Consider the following 21,704-nt stretch of genomic DNA (forward strand, 5'->3'; position numbering starts at 1 on the left):
GACTAAACTTAGACCTCTAAGGTTTCTGATAAAAATCCCAACAGTAGTTAGAAATGGCTGGATGATCTTCTGAAATGTGATGTTTCTGTTCTCCGTTTTTCCAGCCATTTTAATCACAAAGGCTTGATGATGATAAAAAAATGATCCAATTGAAGAGTCGATCTTCTTCTGACAGTGTGTCGGGACTGTTTGGACTCAAGTGACTGATCAGTTCGCACTAAACTTTTTTTTATTTTATTTTTATTTTTTATTGAACAATTGCGACATACAGAACAACAAATGCAACAATTATGCACATATAATGTACATTACAATTCTGAATTCAGAATAAACCTGTTACATCCTTAGAACGATTCTAAATATTAGTAAAAATCACAAAAGGGATTAAAAAATAAATGAAGAAAAAAAAATTAAACATAGAAAGAAAAAAAGATAAAATAAAAAATAAAAAGACAAAATGCGAGTAAACTTGTGTCATTATTCCAAAAGATTTACAAACGTTAATTGTTTCTTGAGCTTTTGTATTTTTTGAAGCTGAAATTAACTTTAAATATAGCCAGTTCGCACTAAACTTGCTCCAAAGTCTTCGGTTCGTTTCCGTCAGAGCTGCTCGGTGTCTTTCAAATGACGTCATCGGTCCGCCCGCCGGGGACGCGCGGAGTGCAGCAGCTGCAGCCGCCACTGGCTCCGCCTCTCCGGCAGCGGCGGCTCAGAACGCCGCGGAGCGACGCACGCGGAGCGACGCACGCGGAGCAACGCACGCGGAGCAACGCACGCGGAGCAACGCACGCGGAGCAGACGAGGCAGCTGACGCCCCGTGGCTGGATAGGGGGGGGGGAGTCGAGGAGACCGCGCGTCGTAGTGCGGAGGTCGCATCTGGGCGCAGAGGGAGATGCGGCTCCAGCCGGGCTCGGAGAGCCGCGCAGTCCGCCTCCGTGGCTGCTGATGCCCGCCCCACGCCAGCAGCCGCAGGAGGACGGAGGAGCCGGAGAGCCGACTAGGATGGTAGAGCGGCCGGGAGCATGTCTGCGATCACCGGCACCGTCATGCTGAAGTGCGTGGTGGTGGGAGACGGCGCGGTGGGGAAGACGTGTCTGCTGATGAGCTACGCCAACGACGCCTTCCCCGAGGAGTACGTGCCCACGGTCTTTGACCACTATGCAGGTACGTGGAGCGACCCCACGCGGGGGTGGGGGGGTCACGACGGTGTGGTGCTGGGTGCGCCCTTCAGCCGAACCCATGGGGGGGGGGGGGGTGTTCCTGCATCTCTACCTCAAACTGCAACGGAACTGTTGTCGTGAACAAAAACACTTGTTTCAGCACAACACTGAGGGTGGGGGCGACCCCCCCCCCCCCGTCACCCCACCCTTCCTCCCCTCTCATCCTCTCTTTGTCACCCTCACAGTGAGCGTCAACGTGGGAGGAAAGCAGTACCTGTTGGGACTCTATGACACAGCTGGTCAGGTAGGATTCCCGCAGCTTTTCATCATAACAGCCTGACTCACCCCCCCCCCCCCACCACCACCACCACCACCCTTTTCCCACCCCCCCTCCAAGACGCCAACAGGCTTCAGATTGGGTCTGTAAAGCTGCAACAGGTGATGGATTCCTTCCAGGGCTTTAGGGCCAGAGTCTGGCGCAGCCCGGCCGGCCGTGGCACTGAAGGCGTCTCAATAGTTCTATTATGCAGAGAACAGGGCGCCAATGTCCAGGAGTGATGTCACACACTTTACAGCTCACGGCCTGGACGCTTTCTCCACAACGTGTCATTCAGCGCCGGTCAAACTGTACTAAAGGCTGCGCACACAAACACAAACACAAACACAGAACAGACAGACTGCAGTTCAGCGTGGACAGAGAAAAGCTGCTGTTGTTGGTCGCATTGATAACTGATTCAGCCTTCCTGCATGGATTCCTCAATGCTCCTGCAACATGTTTGCCTCTTTTGTCCACTTGGATTCTGGTGCACGAGCGTTGTGCGTCTCTGTCCTGCAGACCGACAGCTGCGTGCTAAAAGGACGACTCCAAAAAAGCCTCGCAGGGCGCCATGGCAGTAAATCAACATCTAGAGGCATCAAAACTTGCACAACTTTAACGTCTTGACAATTAGACCTTGCAACAGACTCCCAAGAGGAAGGAAGTTAGAAAAAACACGATTATGGGTTTGATGAGGGCCAGCAGCTATTTTCTCAGGTTTTTTTTAGAAGCTGCACATGTTGTGGAGCTTTTCTGGGTTTTCCTAAACTCCCACTCCGATCAGCTATTGATCTGTTGGAAAAGCGTTCCCACAGGTCTACGGATTATGCCGTTTTTTGCCAAAATCAAAAAACCGTGTCACTTTTTAGGACGTACTGTAGTTTCTGTAGAGCGGCAGCTCCTGCCGCTCTACAGAAACTACAGTACGTCCTAAAAAGTGTAGTTTCTGTAGAGCGGCAGGTCCTGCTGGCTCACAGCCCTTCACACCCCCAACCTAACATTACCGGCGAAACAAAAAAGGCGAGTAGTATCAGATCTATCCAGTTTAGATCCAGATTCCAGCTCAGACCAGGAAAACAAAGACGTACATGGATCCATTTGTCTGACGGCGGATGCGTCAGGATAGAGCGGAGCAGGCCGAGGCACGCTAACGTTGGGAGTGGGGTCATCTGGACCCCACAAGACAGTGCAAGCCGATACCTGTCTTGTGGGGTCCAGATGACCCCACTCCCAACTTTAACGTGCCTCCAAGGCATCATTTTTTCTCTCCAATGATTTGTGATCTTCACTGGTGTCCATGGATTACATGAAATCTTTCCACTTTTGTCATGGTAGGGAGAACACGTCAATGTAAGGGTGGGGTCATTCTGACCCCACAACATAGCACAAGGGTTAAGGCGCATTAAGCAAGACAAAAGTCAGAGATAAGTCCGTCTGTCCGTCAGACTTCATTAACTGCGTTCACAGTAACTAGAACTTGTGTGTAACACGCTACACGTCAGCCACGTTAGCGTGTTCACGATACCTGTAACTCACAACCTTGTTTGCAACTTGTACCCAAAAAAAAGCCATGTACCTCCAGAAATGACTCCAACATTATACAAGAGAATGAATCCATATTTCAGGCAGTCGGGTTTTATAAGGAAGTGAAGGCTTTAAGGGTGACTTAAAGTACAGAAAACACGGTTATTAAAAAATTTATTTTTAAGCTTAATTTTCTTTATGTTCTCTATCATAAGGAAAAGGCCACAAGAACATGTTAAAAACACCAAAACACGTGTTTTTGCATTGGGTTGTGTCTTGAACCAATCACATTTTAGAATCAGATCTGTAAGTCTGAAAGGGAAAATCTGTCCAAAAATAATGCGTCTTCATTCAGGAATGATAAATATGAAGCCAACCCTTCCTTCTTTCCGTCCAGTCTGCTACCTGCAGCTTCTTTCTCCTCCTGGAGATAACAGACGTGTTATTTCGATCTCTGCTTGTAGAAAGAGGAAGCCGGCCTCATTGTGTGTCGCGGCGTGCTCGATCATGGCGTGTGGAAAAGCCCCGGGTTTGTTTTTAGCTGATTCGGAGCGGCGCTGAAATGGAGAAGTTCTCCCAGATGTCTGCTGTGGATGCCGTCAGTCGCCGAGAGTCGGGTTACTGCTCCTGAAAAAGACCCCCCCCCCTCCCTTCCCTTCCTCCGCCCCCGACTTGGCTGACCTCGCCATGCGCAGCACAAGGCCAGCTGGTAATGTTTATAGCTGGAGGGGCTGATCAAAGACCCCCGGTGCCCCAAAGAAAGGGGGAGAGTGCGACGGAAGCAGAAAGAGGAAGAGAAAGTTATGGGTTGGGGGAGGACAGAGGGGAGTCATCTGAGGAGGAGAAGTTCTGCTCGGCTACTTTCATTTTCCCTTCTTTATGTTTCTAAGCCGCTGCCTGCTCCTCTTTTACTTCTTGGGTTCCCAAGAAGAGATCCCCCATAATCCTTTGCTGTCCTCTGAAGTCTAGAGTAGCACAGTGTGGACACGCCAGCATTTGCTATGACTTCAGGGCTCGGATCTGAACGCCGCTGATGACGGCGCTTTCCCGCCTGCCGCTGTCTGCCACGCCCCCCCCCCGAGGCCCCGCCCTCCCGACCGCTCCATATGGACCTGTTTGGCCTGAATATGACGACGGCGCCGATCGCAGAGCCTTTACTTATTCATCCACCATCCTTCCAGCTGCTGCCGCTCAATAAGAGGGAAGTGGATGCTACAGTGCTGCGGTACCCATGGCAACGCCTTCAGAGACAGAACTCCGGTTCTGTGACCCGTGTCCCACTGCTCCGTTAACCCCGCTTTGCTGTTCCGCCGCTCTTCGTGAGCTCAGCACGACAAAAGTTGACACACTCGACCGCTCCTCCTGTAATTACTTTCACCACTTAACTGAAGGTTGAACAAGGGGAACTGGGGGTGGGGTTACTTAACTGAGAGGGGTGACAGGCTAAGCACGCTTTCTTAACCCTTGTGTTATCTTGTGGGGTCCAGATGACCCTACTCCCAACGTTATCATGCCTTGGAGGCCTGTTAACGTTGGGAGTTGGGTCATCTAGACCCACTAGACAGTGCTCTGAACCTTTTTTATTCAATGATTTGTGATCTTCACTGGTGTCCATGGATTACATGAAATCTTTCCACCTTTATCCACCTTTGTCATGGTAGGAATGACATGTCAGTGTAAGGATGGGGTCATTCTGACCCCACAATATAGCACTAGGGTCAAACATGCGTTTAGCCCATGGTCTTCACACTGGACAAGCAGGGGGGCGGAGCTTCCTCTTCTCTTTCTACTGTTTCCTAGTGCTCGTCCGCCACCTACAGATGGAAGAGACGTGAAATGTCAAAGCGGTGCAAATCTGGTCAATCTTGCTCCAGGCTATTTCTGTCACAGCTCCATTCCCATATATGGAAGACTCTGTCGTAGAATTCCGGCCGGGCACAAACTTCAATTATTCATTTCTATTTCATGATCAATTTTCAAATGGTTTGAACCTCCGTGAACTAAAAAGGGACGCCACCCACACTTCGCTACCCAAATCTGAGTCCCTGATTGGTCAAAGTTCAACCTGGTGTTACTTTCAATGCACGTTCAATAGCCGCACATTGTGCACATAAAACGGTCATAAAAACTAGCGTAGCAACGTACGAATGCGAGAGATTTTGAACATGGAAGCTGGAGACGCACATTAACGCAGACTTTTCATTGGAAGCTGAGAGCATGTGATCGTAGCTTTTGTCTGCCTGGCAGTGAGATGATAATTAGTTTAATTTTCAATTTTGGATGAGCCTGAAAAGAAGATACTGTTCTGCTCCTCTAGTTTCTTTACACCTTCAAGAAAACCTATGCCAGTAAAAGGCAGAAATGACTCCTATAACGTATAATTGGAGTTAGCGCCATGCAGTTCCTCTCAGATTGAGCTGTTATGCATTTTCATAACGCATGTTGTCTCTAAACTAATCAGTCACTCATTAAAGACCCACTCTGATCTGTTCCCAGTGGTCTTTTATTTATTATTATGCAGTTTTTAGCCCAAATTAAAAGAACTGTCATTTTCTAGGTCACTGTTTCTGCAGAGTGGCAGTAGTTCAATGGAAAAATGCCACAAGATCCTGTGAAAAAAACACCAGGAAACCCCACTTTAACTAGTAGTAGCAGAAAAACTCAACAAAAAGTTTTGAGAATTTTCACTCAGCATCACACAGAAATCACATCTCATGAGTCAGCACATGGCAGGTCATGTGACATTCCCATAAATGGAGTTTAATTTCACTCATTTTCACTGGTTACCAACTCCTAACAAAGCTGTTGAAGGCCTTGGAGGCCAACATTATCTAAAAAATTCTTGCATTTTGTTTTCCGTTCAATGAAGTGGGGCTCTAGCATTAGATTTCAGCCCTTAGTAGAGAATCTTTTTACAGGTGTAACAGTTTATAAGAGCACTGCTATGAGTTTTGATCTTATTTTACATAGATTGTGGTTTCCTGGTTAGATGGCTGAGTCACATTTCATTTTTTCGATGTTCAGTCAGATGAGCACAAGAGCCACACTGCAATCTTCATAGGCTCCTGTTAAAACTGAACATTGGTCAAATGTTACATCTTGGATTTCTCTTTCCAATAAAAGTTCTAATCCTTTTTTTCTTGGATTTACTGACGCCCCTCCCCAGTTGTAACAAAAGTTCAACTTTCCTGACGACCTGAAGCGTAGCATGTCTGAGTTTGCAGTGTTACTGACAGTCCTGTGCTGCAGACTTGGTGTGTGGTGTTTTATTCTGAAAATCCAGTAGATCTGTTTGCCTCACCACCGCAGCTGTGAGGCAAAATAGTCTTGATGTCTTTCTTTAGCGCGTCGGTGCTGCCTCTGTAACGTGACGCGTCTCATTCGACCACACGTGGGGACGAGTGTTCAGCCTCCCTCTGCTTACGGCCTCCTGGCTGAGAGGCAGTAACCCCCAACGTGTCCGGGCCTCCACTCTGCTGGCCATCGCCATCCACCACCTCATTGGTCTGTTGGATACACATTTTAGAAACTGTGAAAAATGAAGGAATACACCTAAAGTACCTCTTTGATCATGTTTTGGTCCGATGGAAAACCATTCCTAGCGGTCTTTTATTCATGATTATACTGTTTGTAGCCAAAATCTAAAAATCAGTGGAGTTTTCTCTGACATAGTTTCTAGTAGTTCATCAGAAATTCCCCTCTGAGATGTGGGCGGGACCGTTGTCACACAGCAATCCTGCCCTCTTCCCCTCTCCGTTGCTGAGAGCCCAGATACTTGTGGCCCACCTAGCGTACTTTCCACATCAGTGGTCCCCACTGGTCCGCAGACAGAAAAAAAGTGCATGCACTAACTTTGATTATTTCTGCACAATTTATCGCAAATTTATAGTTATCGCCCCATCAAGCTGTGCAATACCCATATCGCAAAAGACAAAGTATATAACGAATGCATCCATTTATGTATTTGACCAATCAGATGGAGGCTTTCACGTTGTTGACCAATCGGATGGAGCCCTTTTATCTTAGATGTTCGTCTCCTATGCCAACGAGGGTCATTTGGAGGATAATTTTGAAACTGTTGGAATGAAATGGGAATGATGTTTTTGGTTGTTTTGCTATTTGTTCATATACCGCAAGTTATTGTTATCGCAATATTGATCACTAACATCGCATATCGCAAGTTTTCCTCATATTGTGCAGCCCTAATTATTTCTGTTAATTTTCTGATACTGAAGGGAGTTTTTATTTTGGAAAACCACCAGATTCTGGATGTCTGTCTTGACGCGTCACGTGACTTTAAGCAGCTGCTTGGACCGCTTTACTTATCCATCACACTTTAAAAGTCGTACATGGCTGTGGTTGTAGAGTTAGATAAGCTAATTCTTCTCTAAGAGTTCTAGTACGTCGCCTGTCCGTCCTGGGGGAGGATCCCTCCTTCATGTGGACACCCCTGAGGTTTCTTCTTTTTTTTCCAGAATCCGTTAATTTTTCTGGAGTTTTTCCTTACCGAGAAGGAGGGTCTAAGGGCAGAGATGCCAATTTAGTTTAGTCTGTTTAGTTTAGCCAATATCTTTTGAATTCTATGACTTTATGTTCTTTATGATTCATGTTTATTACACAATTACCGGTATGAAGCCTATTGAGACGACTATTGGGCTATATAAATAAAATTCAATTGAATTAAGCTACGGCTTAAGCATCTTTTATTGTACTTAACCTACATAAAATCTGTTGTCCTCAACAAATCCCTAGTCAGCGCATCTCTGAGAGCATCCTTTGATTTGCAAACATTTATTCTGATAAAACAAATTGCTTACACTTACTGAAAAGATCAGAGTTGTCTGCAGGATTTACAGTAGCTAGCTACTCCATTTGTTGAAGACCATATAATGGAATAATGATGAAACCCTTTGAGTCCTGCTAAAAGTGGCACAGTGACGAAAAGGAACCTTTCTGTCTATCAGTCTGACATGACCAGAATGCGTCGTGTGTTCATGACATAAGCTTCAGTGCGGTGACACCTTCTCACCACGTTGATACAGCCGTCACCCCACTGGAAGTTCAGCTGCAGTTCTTCCATTCACGCACACTTCAAACAGGTTTAGCCAAAAGGCGAGTGGCGGTAAACACTAGACCTACCAAAGTTAAAGAATCCGAACATCCCTAATGAAGAGCACTTTAAAAATCCGGAATTTACTTCATCTGCCTTTGACGACAGTTATCAAGCAACAAAACCCAGACTGAGCTTGAAGGGTTCAGAAGTCTAAACTGATCTGGTTAAGAGCAGAACTGCCTGGGGTTTTTTTTGTGTTAAACCCAATAAATACATTTCTGAGGCATCATAATCTGAAAATGCGTCATTCGGTGAGTCTCTCAGGTTTGTCCGGAACAGACGCATCACAGAGTCCGGGTTCCCGGCTTTCCCATCATTCCCTCTGCTGCACACATTGCTGCATTGCTGCATGCAAGAGAGCAGCACCTGCTCCTTCACTGTTGTGAACTGCAGAGATCTTAGGGGTTAAATTAAAGCTCCATCAAGAGCAAAAGATGAAAAAGACGGAGTGAGGCGTTGCTTTTTTTATTCTCAAAGTTCAGATTTGTTCTCCTGAACTGAAAACTGGTGCCACGTTCTGGCTTTGTCTGCAGAGGCGTGTCCCAAAGGGGTGAAAGGAGAGTAAAGAGGTAATGAGTGTGGGAGGCAGTGAGGGAAGGGGGTCGGGGGGGAGGGAATGACTCACTGATATCATAGGTCTCATATGTCACTGAGTCAACAGTACAGAGATGGAGTCAAACGCCTCGGCGGAAACGTACAGATGTGTACAGAGAAATGAAGGATTATATTTTAGCTTCTGATCTGCTCTTATTTATGTTTTCTCTTCTTCCTCCGATTGTATTTACAGTAAACTCCAGCTTTATTGGCAAGGTACTCATGAACTGTGGAATCTCACGAACAAAGACAACTTTGTGGAACAAGAATCTGTCATACTAAACTCTTTAACAGCAGCGGGACCGTAAACACATCTGGATGAAGAGTTAAACTCCGAAACATAAATGTCCCTTCAACCAGATTGTGCGTTTGCTGTTTTTGGTAAAAAGTCAAAGTTGAACTAAAGAAGCAGGGCGGACACGAGTCTCTCTGCTTACATTAAACTGCAGAGCTCAGGAGAAAGGACACAATCACAGACAGAGAAGACGAGTTATCTGCTCAGACTGTTGATGCACAGCAGCATGATCCGTTCTTTAAAACGGTTCACATTTTGACCCAGTCCATTAAAAAAAACACAAGAGAAGTTGAAGCCCTCCCACCAGGTCACTCTTTTCCAGTCTCCTCAAGTCCTGTTTTGTTGAACAAAAGTTAACACAAATACAAGCCTCACATTTGACAAAAACATCTGGATTGTTCCCCAGAATTCGGAAGATTCAAAAGACTTAAAAGCAGTTTTCTGTCAAATGTGTGTTTAGTGACATCTGGAGGAAAACTAAAGGCGCTTTGGAAAAAGAACATCAGAGCAACAGTTAAATCCGGCGGTGAGAGTGTGATGGTATGGGGCAACAGTTAAACCTGGCGGTGAGAGTGTGATAGTATGGGGCAACAATTAAACCTGGCGGTGAGAGTGTGATAGTATGGGGCAACAATTAAACCCGGTGGTGAGAGTGTGATGGTATGGGGCAACAATTAAACCCTGCGGTGAGAGTGTGATGGTATGGGGCAACAATTAAACCCTGCGGTGAGAGTGTGATGGTATGGGGCAACAATTAAACCCTGCGGTGAGAGTGTGATGGTATGGGGCAACAATTAAACCCTGCGGTGAGAGTGTGATGGTATGGGGCAACAATTAAACCCTGCGGTGAGAGTGTGATGGTATGGGGCAACAATTAAACCCTGCGGTGAGAGTGTGATGGTATGGGGCAACAATTAAACCCTGCGGTGAGAATGTGATGGTATGGGGCAACAATTAAACCTGGCGGTGAGAGTGTGATGGTATGGGGCAACAGTTAAACCTGGCGGTGAGAGTGTGATAGTATGGGGCAACAATTAAACCCGGTGGTGAGAGTGTGATGGTATGGGGCAACAATTAAACCCTGCGGTGAGAGTGTGATGGTATGGGGCAACAATTAAACCCTGCGGTGAGAATGTGATGGTATGGGGCAACAATTAAACAAATGCAGTCCTTTTTGTCACAAATAGGTGTAATACTGTATCAACTTTGGCCCACTTTTCTTGTGCAATGTTATAAAATCTGTTTTTTGAGTTAATGCCAAAATGTTTTTAAAACAGGTGTTCGACCTGCATCTGGGGCAGATGCAGACCAGACCAGATGCATTTTTCCTTCATTCTATAAATGGAAGTTTTCTGTCAACTGTTTAAATTAGTGGGCTTTAGAGGGTCAAATCCCCTGTTGCCCAAACAATGATCAATCTTCTCCTGCAGGTTTACATAATCTAGATGACACCAATAGCTATAAAGAGGCTCCATAATCCCTGCACTTTTCCTTTTGGTGCTGTTCCTTTCTAGCCCCCGTTGTGGTTAAAAACAGGTTGTTTGGTTTGGGCAGTTGTACATGTTTCTCCATCAAAGCTTCAAACGTGTTCATCTCTTGGCTAGAGATGTAGTCCCAAAGAAATCCACCAAAACCTCCCCCTCTTCTCTTCAGATGAGTGAGGCTTTTGGGTTTTTTTGTTTTTTAATGGCAATGAGCTTCTCTTCCACACATAAAGTATCTGTTGCTATGGTGATGCAACAAATTCTGCAAAAATTTCTCAGCAAATTTACACTGGATGCAAACCAAAAATATGTCGAAATTTACCAACATAGCTAAAAAAAAATGTGATAGCAGAAGGAAGTGTACTGAGTGAGTAACAGATTAAACTGCAAGGAAAAAAACAAAATTAAAACTGAACCAGACCTGTGAAACCAAAACCCGGCTCCTGAGGAACACATGAACCACTTTAACAAGGTTGAATAGAAGTCTATCCTCAAATCTCTCTTTACCCCAAACTACCTCTTTAACCTTAGATGTAGAGTATTTTTTATTTTAATTTTTTAGGCTGACAGCCTGAAGAAGACCATAATTAAAGCAGCAGCTGGACTCCCCTCCATACATTGTGTGATGGAACAGATTTACCAGACGCACTCCTTCTTTCTTACAGTTCAGCCTCTTTGTTGGAGGTTTTGTCGAGGCAGCAAAAAAAAACAACCCAAAAAAGACCACTGACTTGAAGAAGTGAAAGCGGAGACAAAACTTCTTTTGGAAAATACCTTTAACCTCCTCAGTAGTTAATGTTTGGGCTATCCAAGGAGGTTCACGCGTTTCTGTAGATTTAGTCCTATTCTGAAAATGTGAAACCAAATATCGGATCATTTCTTATCCCTCAGAAGTCTCTGAACTCACCTGTGCATTAGCCAATCACATCAGCTGAACCGGCCCTTAGTATAGTTTTCATTCAAAATCTAACATCAACACTTTTTAGCTTTGAATTTTTTGGTTTCATACAAACATAACAAGAGTTGTGACACATTTGTGATTCTGCTTGGAATAAACCCTTTGAGTGGAACCCTTTTTATTTAGACATTTCTGTGTTGTTGTTTTTTACCTCGTATTTACTTTGTGGATTCGTTCACTTTTATTTTCTCTCTGGATGTTTGATCATTGTTGTAAAATATTAAACCTGTTTGATATCATTTTTTGTGGCTTTTGTAGTAAAAAAAAAGACGAAATCTACAACCCGAATTGAGTTTTTGGGAGTTTCTGGTTGATTTTTGAATTATTTTTTACTATTAGGGCTGCACGTCATCAGGAAGACTCATTTCCTGATATGAGTGATCTATATTGCGATGACGATATCATACAACAGTTTAAATTAAATAAGATAACATAACTTAAATTACCTCCAAATGACCCTCGTCTACACAGGAGGCGAGCATCTAACATCAAAGGGCTCCATCCTTGTGGTCAAATGCATAGATGGATTAATTTGATTCGTTAAATACTTCAAGCTGCCATAAGATTGTTTTAGCTCATTTAAGGTTACCGGTTTTATGATATGCATATTGCACAGCTTGATCTCCAGATAACGATATATTAGCGATTTATTGTGCAGGCCTATGTAATATAATGAAAACTATTAGTAAAATATAGAAGCTGGGATTATTGCCACACAAAAAAAACAGTTTTAATGGTAAAGTATTAGAGCAAACTGTAAAATAATTAAAAGAAAATGCTCCAAAAGGGTTAATATAGAGATTTCTTTTTTCAGAATGCTTCGTTTTTGAACCAGAGCGTTTTAATTGGCTGAATCCAGACCAATTATATCACACCAGGAAGTTTAGAAAATGGTGTCTATGCCAAACTCTCCATCAGTACACAAGGCTGTGCTGTGAAGACGATCTGTGAAACCTTTGGAATCGTCTGGATGGAGAAGGATGAAGACAGAAAAAAGTTATATTTGAAAAAACAAACTCCCTAACATGAATCCGCTGCTGTGCGAGTGTTTGCTTGTCTGATTGAGTTTGTCTCATGTTTGTGTGAGGCTGAGTCATCTCTAATTACCTGAGAGGCATCGACTCTGCGTTTCTCCCTGCTGCTTTCTGAATGCCAGCCGGAAGAAAATGTGAGATGGATCACAAGCAAAGGGTTGCTGTTTTTTTAGTGAATGTGGTTTTGTTTTTTTTGCTTTCACCCCTAAAATAGTCGGACATAACGGTGTGTGGTTGTCATGTTCTGCAGCTGCACCTTTAAGCCTTTAAGAAGGTGAAACCATTAATCCAAAATGGGGGACAAAACCCATCATCTTTTGTTGTCTCTGCCCAATATCAGAGCTGTGATAAAGGAAATCATCTTTTAGTCGGTAGGGAACAGAAATGAAGCAGGTCTGCCCTCTGACTCCAGAGATTCACCATCTTTGTTTCTTTTAGGAGGACTACGACCGGCTGAGGCCGCTGTCTTACCCGATGACCGATGTCTTCCTCATCTGCTTCTCCGTGGTCAACCCGGCCAGTTTCCAGAACGTGCGTGAGGAGTGGGTGCCGGAGCTGCAGGAATATGCCCCCAGCGTCCCTTACCTGCTCATCGGTACTCAGGTTAGTTCTTAACACCCGTGGAAAAAAATTTTACATCCATTTTACCGTAAATTCTCAATTGTCCTCATCAGTTTTTGGAAGATAAATAAATATTGAAGCTTTTGCTAGTTTGGGAGAGAACTTTTTACTTAAGTGCACTTTTGCAGTTTGCTTCCAAATGAATGTAAAAAACAGTTTTCCCTTTTTTTCTTTTGGTTTCCATGCTTATCATTGAGAAATGTATTTTTTTGCTACAAAGGGACCTTATTTTTCCCTAACCTGGTTAAGCGTGTTAAAGTATTGTATTAGAAAAGGGTTTTCCCACTGACTGACTTCACGTTTAGACTCAAACTAAGCTGTCACTCCGTTTTGTTTTTTTGCATTTGCATAACTGCAGGACACGCATTTCTGAGTATTTCTCTAAAAACCTGCACTCTGAGCACCGGCCCCTCCCAACCCAGGAATACGAGTCAGATTCACACGAGCTGATGTAGACAAATAAAGAACCGCCCCTTCCAGGAAGAGTCTGTCCTGCCAGCACCGCCCCCCCCAGGCTAACAGACACGCCCCCATTCTGCACAGAGCTAGCGATGATCGGCTAAACTCTTTCCTTTTATACGTTCAGTATGCTCATCCATCTTTCGGATAATTAAGTTTGGATGTTGTTTGTTTTGCTGTGTGGGACGCTGACACGCTGCTGAGGCCGGCTCTAGGATGATGTCGTGAAATGGGCGGACCCACAAGGAGCGCAAGGCGGAGCCTCAGAGAAAGAGGCGTTTTACTTCCTGGTTGGAAAAAAGCTCAGGAAAATAACAGATATTTGATTAAAACTTCATTCTTTTGTGTGCCAAAGGTAATATATTATCACATGTATGTATGTATGTATATATATATATATATACATATATATATATAGATAGATAGATAGATAGATATATCTTGATGTAGTTTACCATAAAAGGCTTAAGAATAGCATGGAATAGGCCATTTTAAAGACTCGCTTTGCTCAAATTTGTTTCTAAATGTGTTTGTGTGACATTTTTCTGATGATAATGGACACGTATAAAACAATTAAGATTAAAATGACATTTCTGACTATTTTTGTACGGCTGGATAGCTCGAATATTGCTCGCCAATTTTGTTGCAGCGATAGTGTTGGATTAGAGTATGTGAGAGGCTGTAAAATAGCAGGAGACCAAGTACACAGGAAGCTCTCGGTAACGGGAAGGGGGGCGGGTGTTGCTCAACGCCAACAGGCCCTTCCACAGCTCAAAGGTGAATTTCTGATGAACTACTGTCGCTCTGCAGAAGCTATGGCCTACAAAACTAAAGTCGTCCGGAGTTTCTGTTGACATATTTTGAATGTTTTTCTTTGTTTGATTGCTTTGATTAGTTGTTGCTCGTTTATTCCTTTATTTATGAATTTTCAGCCATTAAACACAATTGACAAATTAGGTTTATAATTTTAAATATTAATTTGAATCCATACTCCTTTCATCCTTTCATTTAGGGCTATTGTTTGTCTGTTGCTCCTCTCTGACTCATCCTGCAGCAGCTGTAACCATCATGCACAAACATGGAGTTCCCCTCTCCTCTGCTTGACCAAATCTGACCGCTCAAACTCCGTTTTAGTCACCAGCCAACCAACCAGCTCAGCCTTTATTCCCTCCTCTCATATTTTGTTTTGCTGCCGCTTCTTAAGCAAAAAGTTTCACCTTCTTAGCTTCTTAGTAAACTTTCCGAACTACAAAAATCCACATTTATACCTTATTATTAGTGCATTCTAACCAGGTTAACTAAGTAATTCCCAAATGTAATGACTTTTTTTTTTTTTTACAGAGAAATTAAACAGCATGTGCTCACATGGACTTGTGACATTTAAACTTTTATAGTTGACATAAATGTCATTAGTCATTAGTGAGCCATTAGTAAGCTTTTTTTTTTTTAATTCTGCCTTAAAACCATCTGCTCTAACCACATGCTCTTATTAGGCAGTTCTCAGACTGGTGGTTTCTTGCGTTTCCTGGCAACCAAATGCCAGCACAGCCAAAGCACTGGAGGAGGACAGAGTGGGTGTCTCATTTGTCTTGGGTCAGCTAACGTTTTCTTCCCTTTTATCGGGCCTCGACAAAACTCCCGTGCTGTTGTGCCGCTAGACTCAGAAAGGCTTTTACCGCGTTAGCGATGAGTGTGATTCATTCCCTTCTCTACTTCTGTGCCGGTCCCAAGCCCGGTTGCTTTGAGAGGGTTGCGCCAGGAAGGGCATCCAGCGTAAAACATTGCCAAGTTTACCATGCGACTCGTTCGCTGTGGAGACCCCTGATGGGAAAAGCCGAAAGGGAAACAACAAGCGATGAGTGTGATTCACATTTGAAGATAAAGCTGCAGACAGGAGGCAGCAGGGCCATGCATTCATTGGAGCTGGTCATTACGACCAGTAAAATGGAGTCATGCTCACTCGGATTGGTTGAATAAGTTTTAGGGGCGTTGCAGTTTGTTGTGAAACTGTTTTGCACGACAGCAGGAAGTGTGGGTCAACATTACTTTGTTTCAAAATGCAGACTCACTCCCAGCTGTGCAGTTTGATGCAGCAAATCCTTCGAAAAGCGCTTGAGGAGTCATGTGTTTGACATTCAACGATAGGATTTGAAGCAAACAACTCTCCTCTTTTTTCAGATCGATCTTCGCGATGATCCCAAAACCATCTCCAAGCTGAATGACATGAAGGAGAAGCCTATCACCTCGGAGCAAGGACAGAAACTGGCAAAGGAGGTCCGTATGCTGAACCCTTTAACACCGGAGACTCCTTGTTAACTCCTTGACCATTTAGTTGATCAACGTGAATCCGTCGATTCTGACGTGGAGAATCACAACACATTTCTGACATAAAGTGTTGTGTAACACTCCCAAGTGGCTTCTGTCCTTGACAGAATCCATTGGAATTACTTTCTCTGTGTAAATGGTTGAAGACTTAAGCTACATTCACACCACCCTCGGCAGGGCCTGTTCAAGCAGCCACTTCCAATGAAAGTCCCTGTAAACGCGGGTTTCTAAGGAGTCAAATCAGGGCCAGAAATATTTCAAACCCAAATAAAACACTATTGAAAAGTTTAAGCTGAAATCTTGGTGTTAAGCTTTTTCTTCCACTGCTCTGTGAAAGACTTGGTGCCATGGAATTTCTTCCAGTCAGAGACGGGCAGTCGTTCATTTGTCCGCCGAACGCCAATCGTGCTTATAACGGTTTTGCAAAGGACGCTCTCTACTAGGGGTTGTTGAAAAAATCATCGGCGATATATCGCGATACTTCATTTGGCTATATTTGTACTGATGCTGTCAGGATGATATTTATGTAATTATTTTTGAGCGTCTGACTCTTGTTTTCCACTTAAACCTCCGACCACTAGTTGGCAGTAGAGCACACGGAGCCTCTTTCAGCAGCACTGCACAAAACAGCTGCAAGATCATAGTGAAAATAAACTTGTTTTGTTGCTATGTGGCACGAATCATCAGGCAAAATGATATCAGCAAAGCGAGCCAAAGTTCTGCAGAACCTCACAGCAATAGATTCTAGAGACCTGATGGATCAGAGTGATGCGTAACAACGCTCTGAAAAAAGGCCAACGTCGTGGCGATGAACGGTGAAATCCGTGTTTACCTCCACTTTTGAGAAAGCGGAGCTGCAGTGCAGACCGTGAGCATCTTAGCCACATTGTTTCTAGAAAGGATTGGTGTTTGTTTTTTTCCCCTTTATAATTGAAGAACCATTCAGGATCCCGAACCGTTTAAAAGTGCTGGAGAATCTACATAAAGCAATGTTGAAAATAAACAGCACTTTATTTCCTCAATCATACTTTTAGAACCTTATTGGTTAAGGCACATTCATTTAATTTTTTTCTTCTTTTACTAAAAAATATTTTGTTGTGGAAATCAGACAATGCTGACAGTTCCCTTTATCCATTTTAAGTTACCAAAATTAAAGCACTATGAATTTGCTTGGGTAAAAGTAACTTATTTTTAAGACACAGTTGCAGCGTTTAACCTTATGATCATTAAATAAACTGAATTTTACAATTTAGAATTTTTTCCAAGTCATATTTAAAAAACTAAAAGACAGATAATGTATTATGGTACAATATCGGGACACGTATCGTATCGCCAGACTCTTGCAAATACACATCCCTTGTATACAGTGTTGCATTTAGGCGACGTTCTTCTATTTTTAAGCACCGTAATCCAGTCGGGGAAAGATTTCTGTTAAGAAAAACACAAATTCGTGTGATGACTGAGTTTTCCGCTGTTTAAACAGCTCAGACATTCGTAACAGAGGCAGAATTGTCAGGAAATCAACTATGAGCTGATCTTTTTGTATATATTTTTCCAAATAATTATTTAATTTATCTTTTCTGGGCAGTACAGCGTGCTGTTCCCACGTTATGCTACATTCAAAAGCCGGTAGGAAATGTTACCTTCAAATGTTTGATATTTGAGGCGGCTTATTCAAAGATTTTAGCAGTTACTATTGAAAATTAAATTTGAATTACTTGTAAAGGATGAATATGTGTCTTTTGTGTGCACTTTGTTCACAACAACCACTTGAATAGTTAGTGTTTTAATGTAATTATCAAAGCCTCCGCTACCAGTAAATGCACAGAGCCGGAAACTTCCAACCTCATCATTCTGATTGGTTCCTCATTTAAGCCACGCCCCTAAACCTGAAACTTTCTGATTTGAAACAGGAAAGAAAAAAAGAGTTGAAAATGGAAAAAAGATTTGAAACAGAATATTTGAGTTTTGGAACTCAAAACAGAAAATTTGAAGCTGAAAATGATTAAGTCTGTATTAGAATAGCAGAAATTTTCACAATTTATTATTTTTTTTAGCTTAAAACCGATATTTTTAGCTTAAATTTTGAAGTTGTTTTATTTGGGTTTCAAATCTTTATGACCCCAATTTGACTTTGTATGTTTAGGGCATACAAGTTCAAAACTCTCATGTTAACGTGAAGCCACACATGTTTTTACAACCAGGCTCTGCGTACGAAACGCACGTCTGTTGAACACACATTGCAAGTCCAACCAGGTTGAACCAACCAGTGACTCCGATTTCGTAGCGACCTTTTGATTTATGGTAGTGCTAACTGTTTGAAAACTGATCATGAAGGAAAAAATATTAATTGTGGTTTTTGACACCAAATCTTTCATATATCGGAATAGAGCTGGGAAAGAAAAAACCTGGAGCAAGAAACTTCCCACTTTGAAATTTGACACCTTCCAACTGCAGGTGGTGGACTTGCACTGGTAACCAGTAAAAGAAGAAGCCCCTCCCTGCTTGTCCAGTGTGAACACCATGGGCTAAACGAATGTTCAAGAATACCAAGTGTGCATGAAACGCAGCTTCCACCAGAGATGAATCCGTTTGTTTTGCAGTGTTTGAATGTCTGAAATAAAGTGCTTCTTTTCTTATTAGATCGGTGCTTGTTGCTATGTGGAGTGTTCGGCACTAACTCAAAAGGGCCTAAAGACGGTGTTTGACGAGGCCATCATTGCCATCCTGACTCCAAAGAGAAAGAGGGGATCTTTGAAGAGAAGACTGGCCCCGCGCTGCATCAACTGCTGTCTGATCACGTGATCCGAAAACTCCAGATCGTTTACCAACCAATCTGCCAACAAACAGGAGGCAAGAGTTGCAGGAGGAAAAGGTCATGGAGCATTTGAGACAAATAAACACCTGAAAAGGATAAAGACGAGCTTCTTTGACAGTGGAGCTCTCAAGGGGCACGATGCTCTCCTGCTGTCCAGCACAGACTGATGATTCAGTTTTCTACCAAAGGAGCACAGCGCCCAGTCATTCTCTTCTTTTTTAAGACTTCTGCCTCAAATGTATCTTATTTTAAAACCATTTATAGTCATTTTTTTCTGTACAATGTTGCTGTATGCTGTCATAGAAAAAAAGAAAACAATACAGTGTTTCAGGTTTCAGAGAAATGCTGTATTATGAAGTTTTTGTTTTCTGAAAGTAGCCTTTCTGAAAGAACAAGCTAACAAATGATGAGAATTTGTGAGAAAGTAACAGCTATATGCCATTTAAATGACAGATTGTGGACCGAGAAATGTATTATTACAAACATTTTCTTTTAACAAATGTTATTTTATACAGCATGCCAAATATACAGTTAGTTAAAATGGAGCCAATGTTTTCACAGGGGAAAAAAAGGTTTATTATCCATTTTTTAATATTTAAAATATTCTGAGTTATGATTCTGTACCTAAAACAGAGATTATCCAGTGAATGAACTGAGCATATTACCTGCAAAATTGCTGGGTTTTTTTTTTTCTTTAAATCTTCCAATAGCAGGTTATTCTTATGTCACGTTTAACAAAAGGTTCAAGAGGGGAAAAGGGATCTCGTTTTACAAAAGGGAAACTGTAATGTAAAATCCAAAGAACCAAACACTTTGATTAAAACCAGGTGGATAAACGACCCAATACTGTAAACTGCACAACAAGGAGCACAGCTGTTCATTTTCCCAGCACAATATTGCACATTCCCATGCTTTCCACCCGCGTGTCTTCATTAGTTTAAAGCACAGACGATGCACACTCCCTGAACAGGCACAACTAGCATAGCGCAAACATAGCACAGTAGTAGCATCTGCTTGCTTCAGATGCTAAAAAGCCCAATTTTCTTTTTTATTCAGTTAATATCTACACACTACTATATTAGAATTCAACAGAGACTTTAGTTTATAAGTAAAACATTGGTTATAATGAAATATTTACACCAATTGGTGGCCTTTAGCTACAGTACTGAATGAGGTTTGTCAGAGGCTAATGCTAGGTTTGGATTCCCCTATAAATGACCTACATTTATCTACTGAGTACAAAACCTGTAAAATACATACCAAGTACAAATGGAATATACTCGACGTGGATTATGTTGTGTAAACATTTTTACTAAACTTTTTAACTAAAATTGGCATACAGCTGCTAACATTTTTATCCACTTGTTTTGTTTTAGCTTCATTGTACTGCAACCTGATTCTGTGAATCATTAGTTAGAAAGACTTTCAACAGAGACTCCACAGGATCCCTTACAAAAAGTAGTACACGTGAAGTATTTTTTTAATTAAGTATACTTTAAAACAAGTAAAGCAAGTTTACTATAGAACACATGAGTTTAGTGTAGGAAGTATTGTGACTGAATACTTCTTCAGACTATTTTGGAAATGTTTAAGTTTGCAAGATAGTATATTAAAAGTAAACTTCAAGTATACTGCCTTACTATAGACTACTTGTAGTACGCTTACATTGACTACTTTCTGCTAAGGGGATACAGATGGTGCAACTCAGTTTATTAAACTAAAATCTAAACACATTTTCTTTTATTATGGTTATTCTATTATAGAAAAGTCTATTCAACACAATAATGTTCCTCAAAAAAGATTTTAAAAAAATAATAAATGTTTAAAATTACATGTCTGAAACCCCCAAGTTTTCATTGAAGATAAAATCTTGAGACTGTGACTGAATTGTTTTGCAAGCCACAAATCAGTGACATCATCTGCTCTTCCTTTATGCATTTCCTTTCTTGCTCTTTTATAAACTTTAAAAATATCTATATATATCCATCAAAGGTGCCAACTCCTAATAATTTGTTAGGTATGATGATTTTAAGCTTTAATGTCAAAGGTGCTCCTCCTCTTTATCTCAGCCTGTGTTGTGTTTGTGTCCTTTAAGACGCCTGCAGGCTGAACAGCCATGTCCTCAGACAATTTGCTTGCTATTTTGTGTAAAGGTCCACTCTCAGGATGCTGGACTTAAGTGCCACAGCTACCAGTGCATTCTCTTACTAATGCTCTACTCAATAAATGTGTTGACCGTGTTAATAAGCTGACTTAAGAGGATTTATTTTGTTGTTTTAACATTTTAGTTTTTATGGCACACTAGGGTTTTAGAAAATACTTCAACGTGATTTCAGATTTGATTCAATGAAAAAAAACTTCAAGTTTTAAGGCGAAAGGTTCAATTATAATTTCTTCCTTGCTGTAGAGCTTCACATGTGGGATCTTCATTGATCAATTACGCAAAACTTGCAGTTTGTGGGTCATCATTAATAACCGGCTTCACTAGATTCACATAAAGTTTCTTCCTCATTGTGGATCTGCCCTCTACAACATAAGAAAGATGAGATCCTACATTTCTGTTGATGCAATCTATCTTCTTTTTCGAGCACTTCTCTCTAGGCTCTATTTTTGTCATTGGAGTTTTTCAGTACATGTATGAGAGCGGGTGGCATGTTCTGTACGTGCAACAGAAAAGAACATTACGATTTATCGTGAGAGCAGGGAGCAGGTGGAGGAACATCTAGAAGGTGGAGGCTTGCTCTACAAAGGAAATGAATGAAAGTCAGCTGCAGCAAGACAGAGCATCAGGGTGTGAATGAGATATCAGGTGGAACGGTGAAGTTGCTGGGAGCAAAGGGTAAAGAAGGTGGATAACTTTTAGTTATTCTTGTCAACCGCCCAGAACAACAGAGTTTAGGAAACAGGTTAAGATGCGTGTGCAGGCATGTTGGAACAGGAAGGTCTCAGGTGTAATGTGTCCCAAATACCAGCTTTTCCAACAACTAACGTTTTGTTTTCATG

The 21,704-nt window shown here is 42.3% G+C and overlaps 1 protein-coding gene across 1 annotated transcript; it reads left to right on the top strand.

The window, feature by feature from the left end:
• The first annotated feature begins 737 nt into the window (after positions 1-737).
• Positions 738-20,953, top strand: rhoq (ras homolog family member Q). Its single transcript, XM_023963241.1, has 5 exons — positions 738-1,164; positions 1,406-1,464; positions 12,917-13,081; positions 15,737-15,832; positions 18,527-20,953. Exons 1-5 carry the CDS (start codon positions 1,023-1,025, stop codon positions 18,686-18,688), a joined length of 624 nt encoding a protein of 207 aa, XP_023819009.1. The 5' UTR covers positions 738-1,022; the 3' UTR covers positions 18,689-20,953.
• The last annotated feature ends 751 nt before the right edge of the window (positions 20,954-21,704 follow it).

This window comes from Oryzias latipes, chromosome 15 (assembly GCF_002234675.1).
Source record: "Oryzias latipes chromosome 15, ASM223467v1".
NCBI lineage: Eukaryota > Metazoa > Chordata > Actinopteri > Beloniformes > Adrianichthyidae > Oryzias > Oryzias latipes.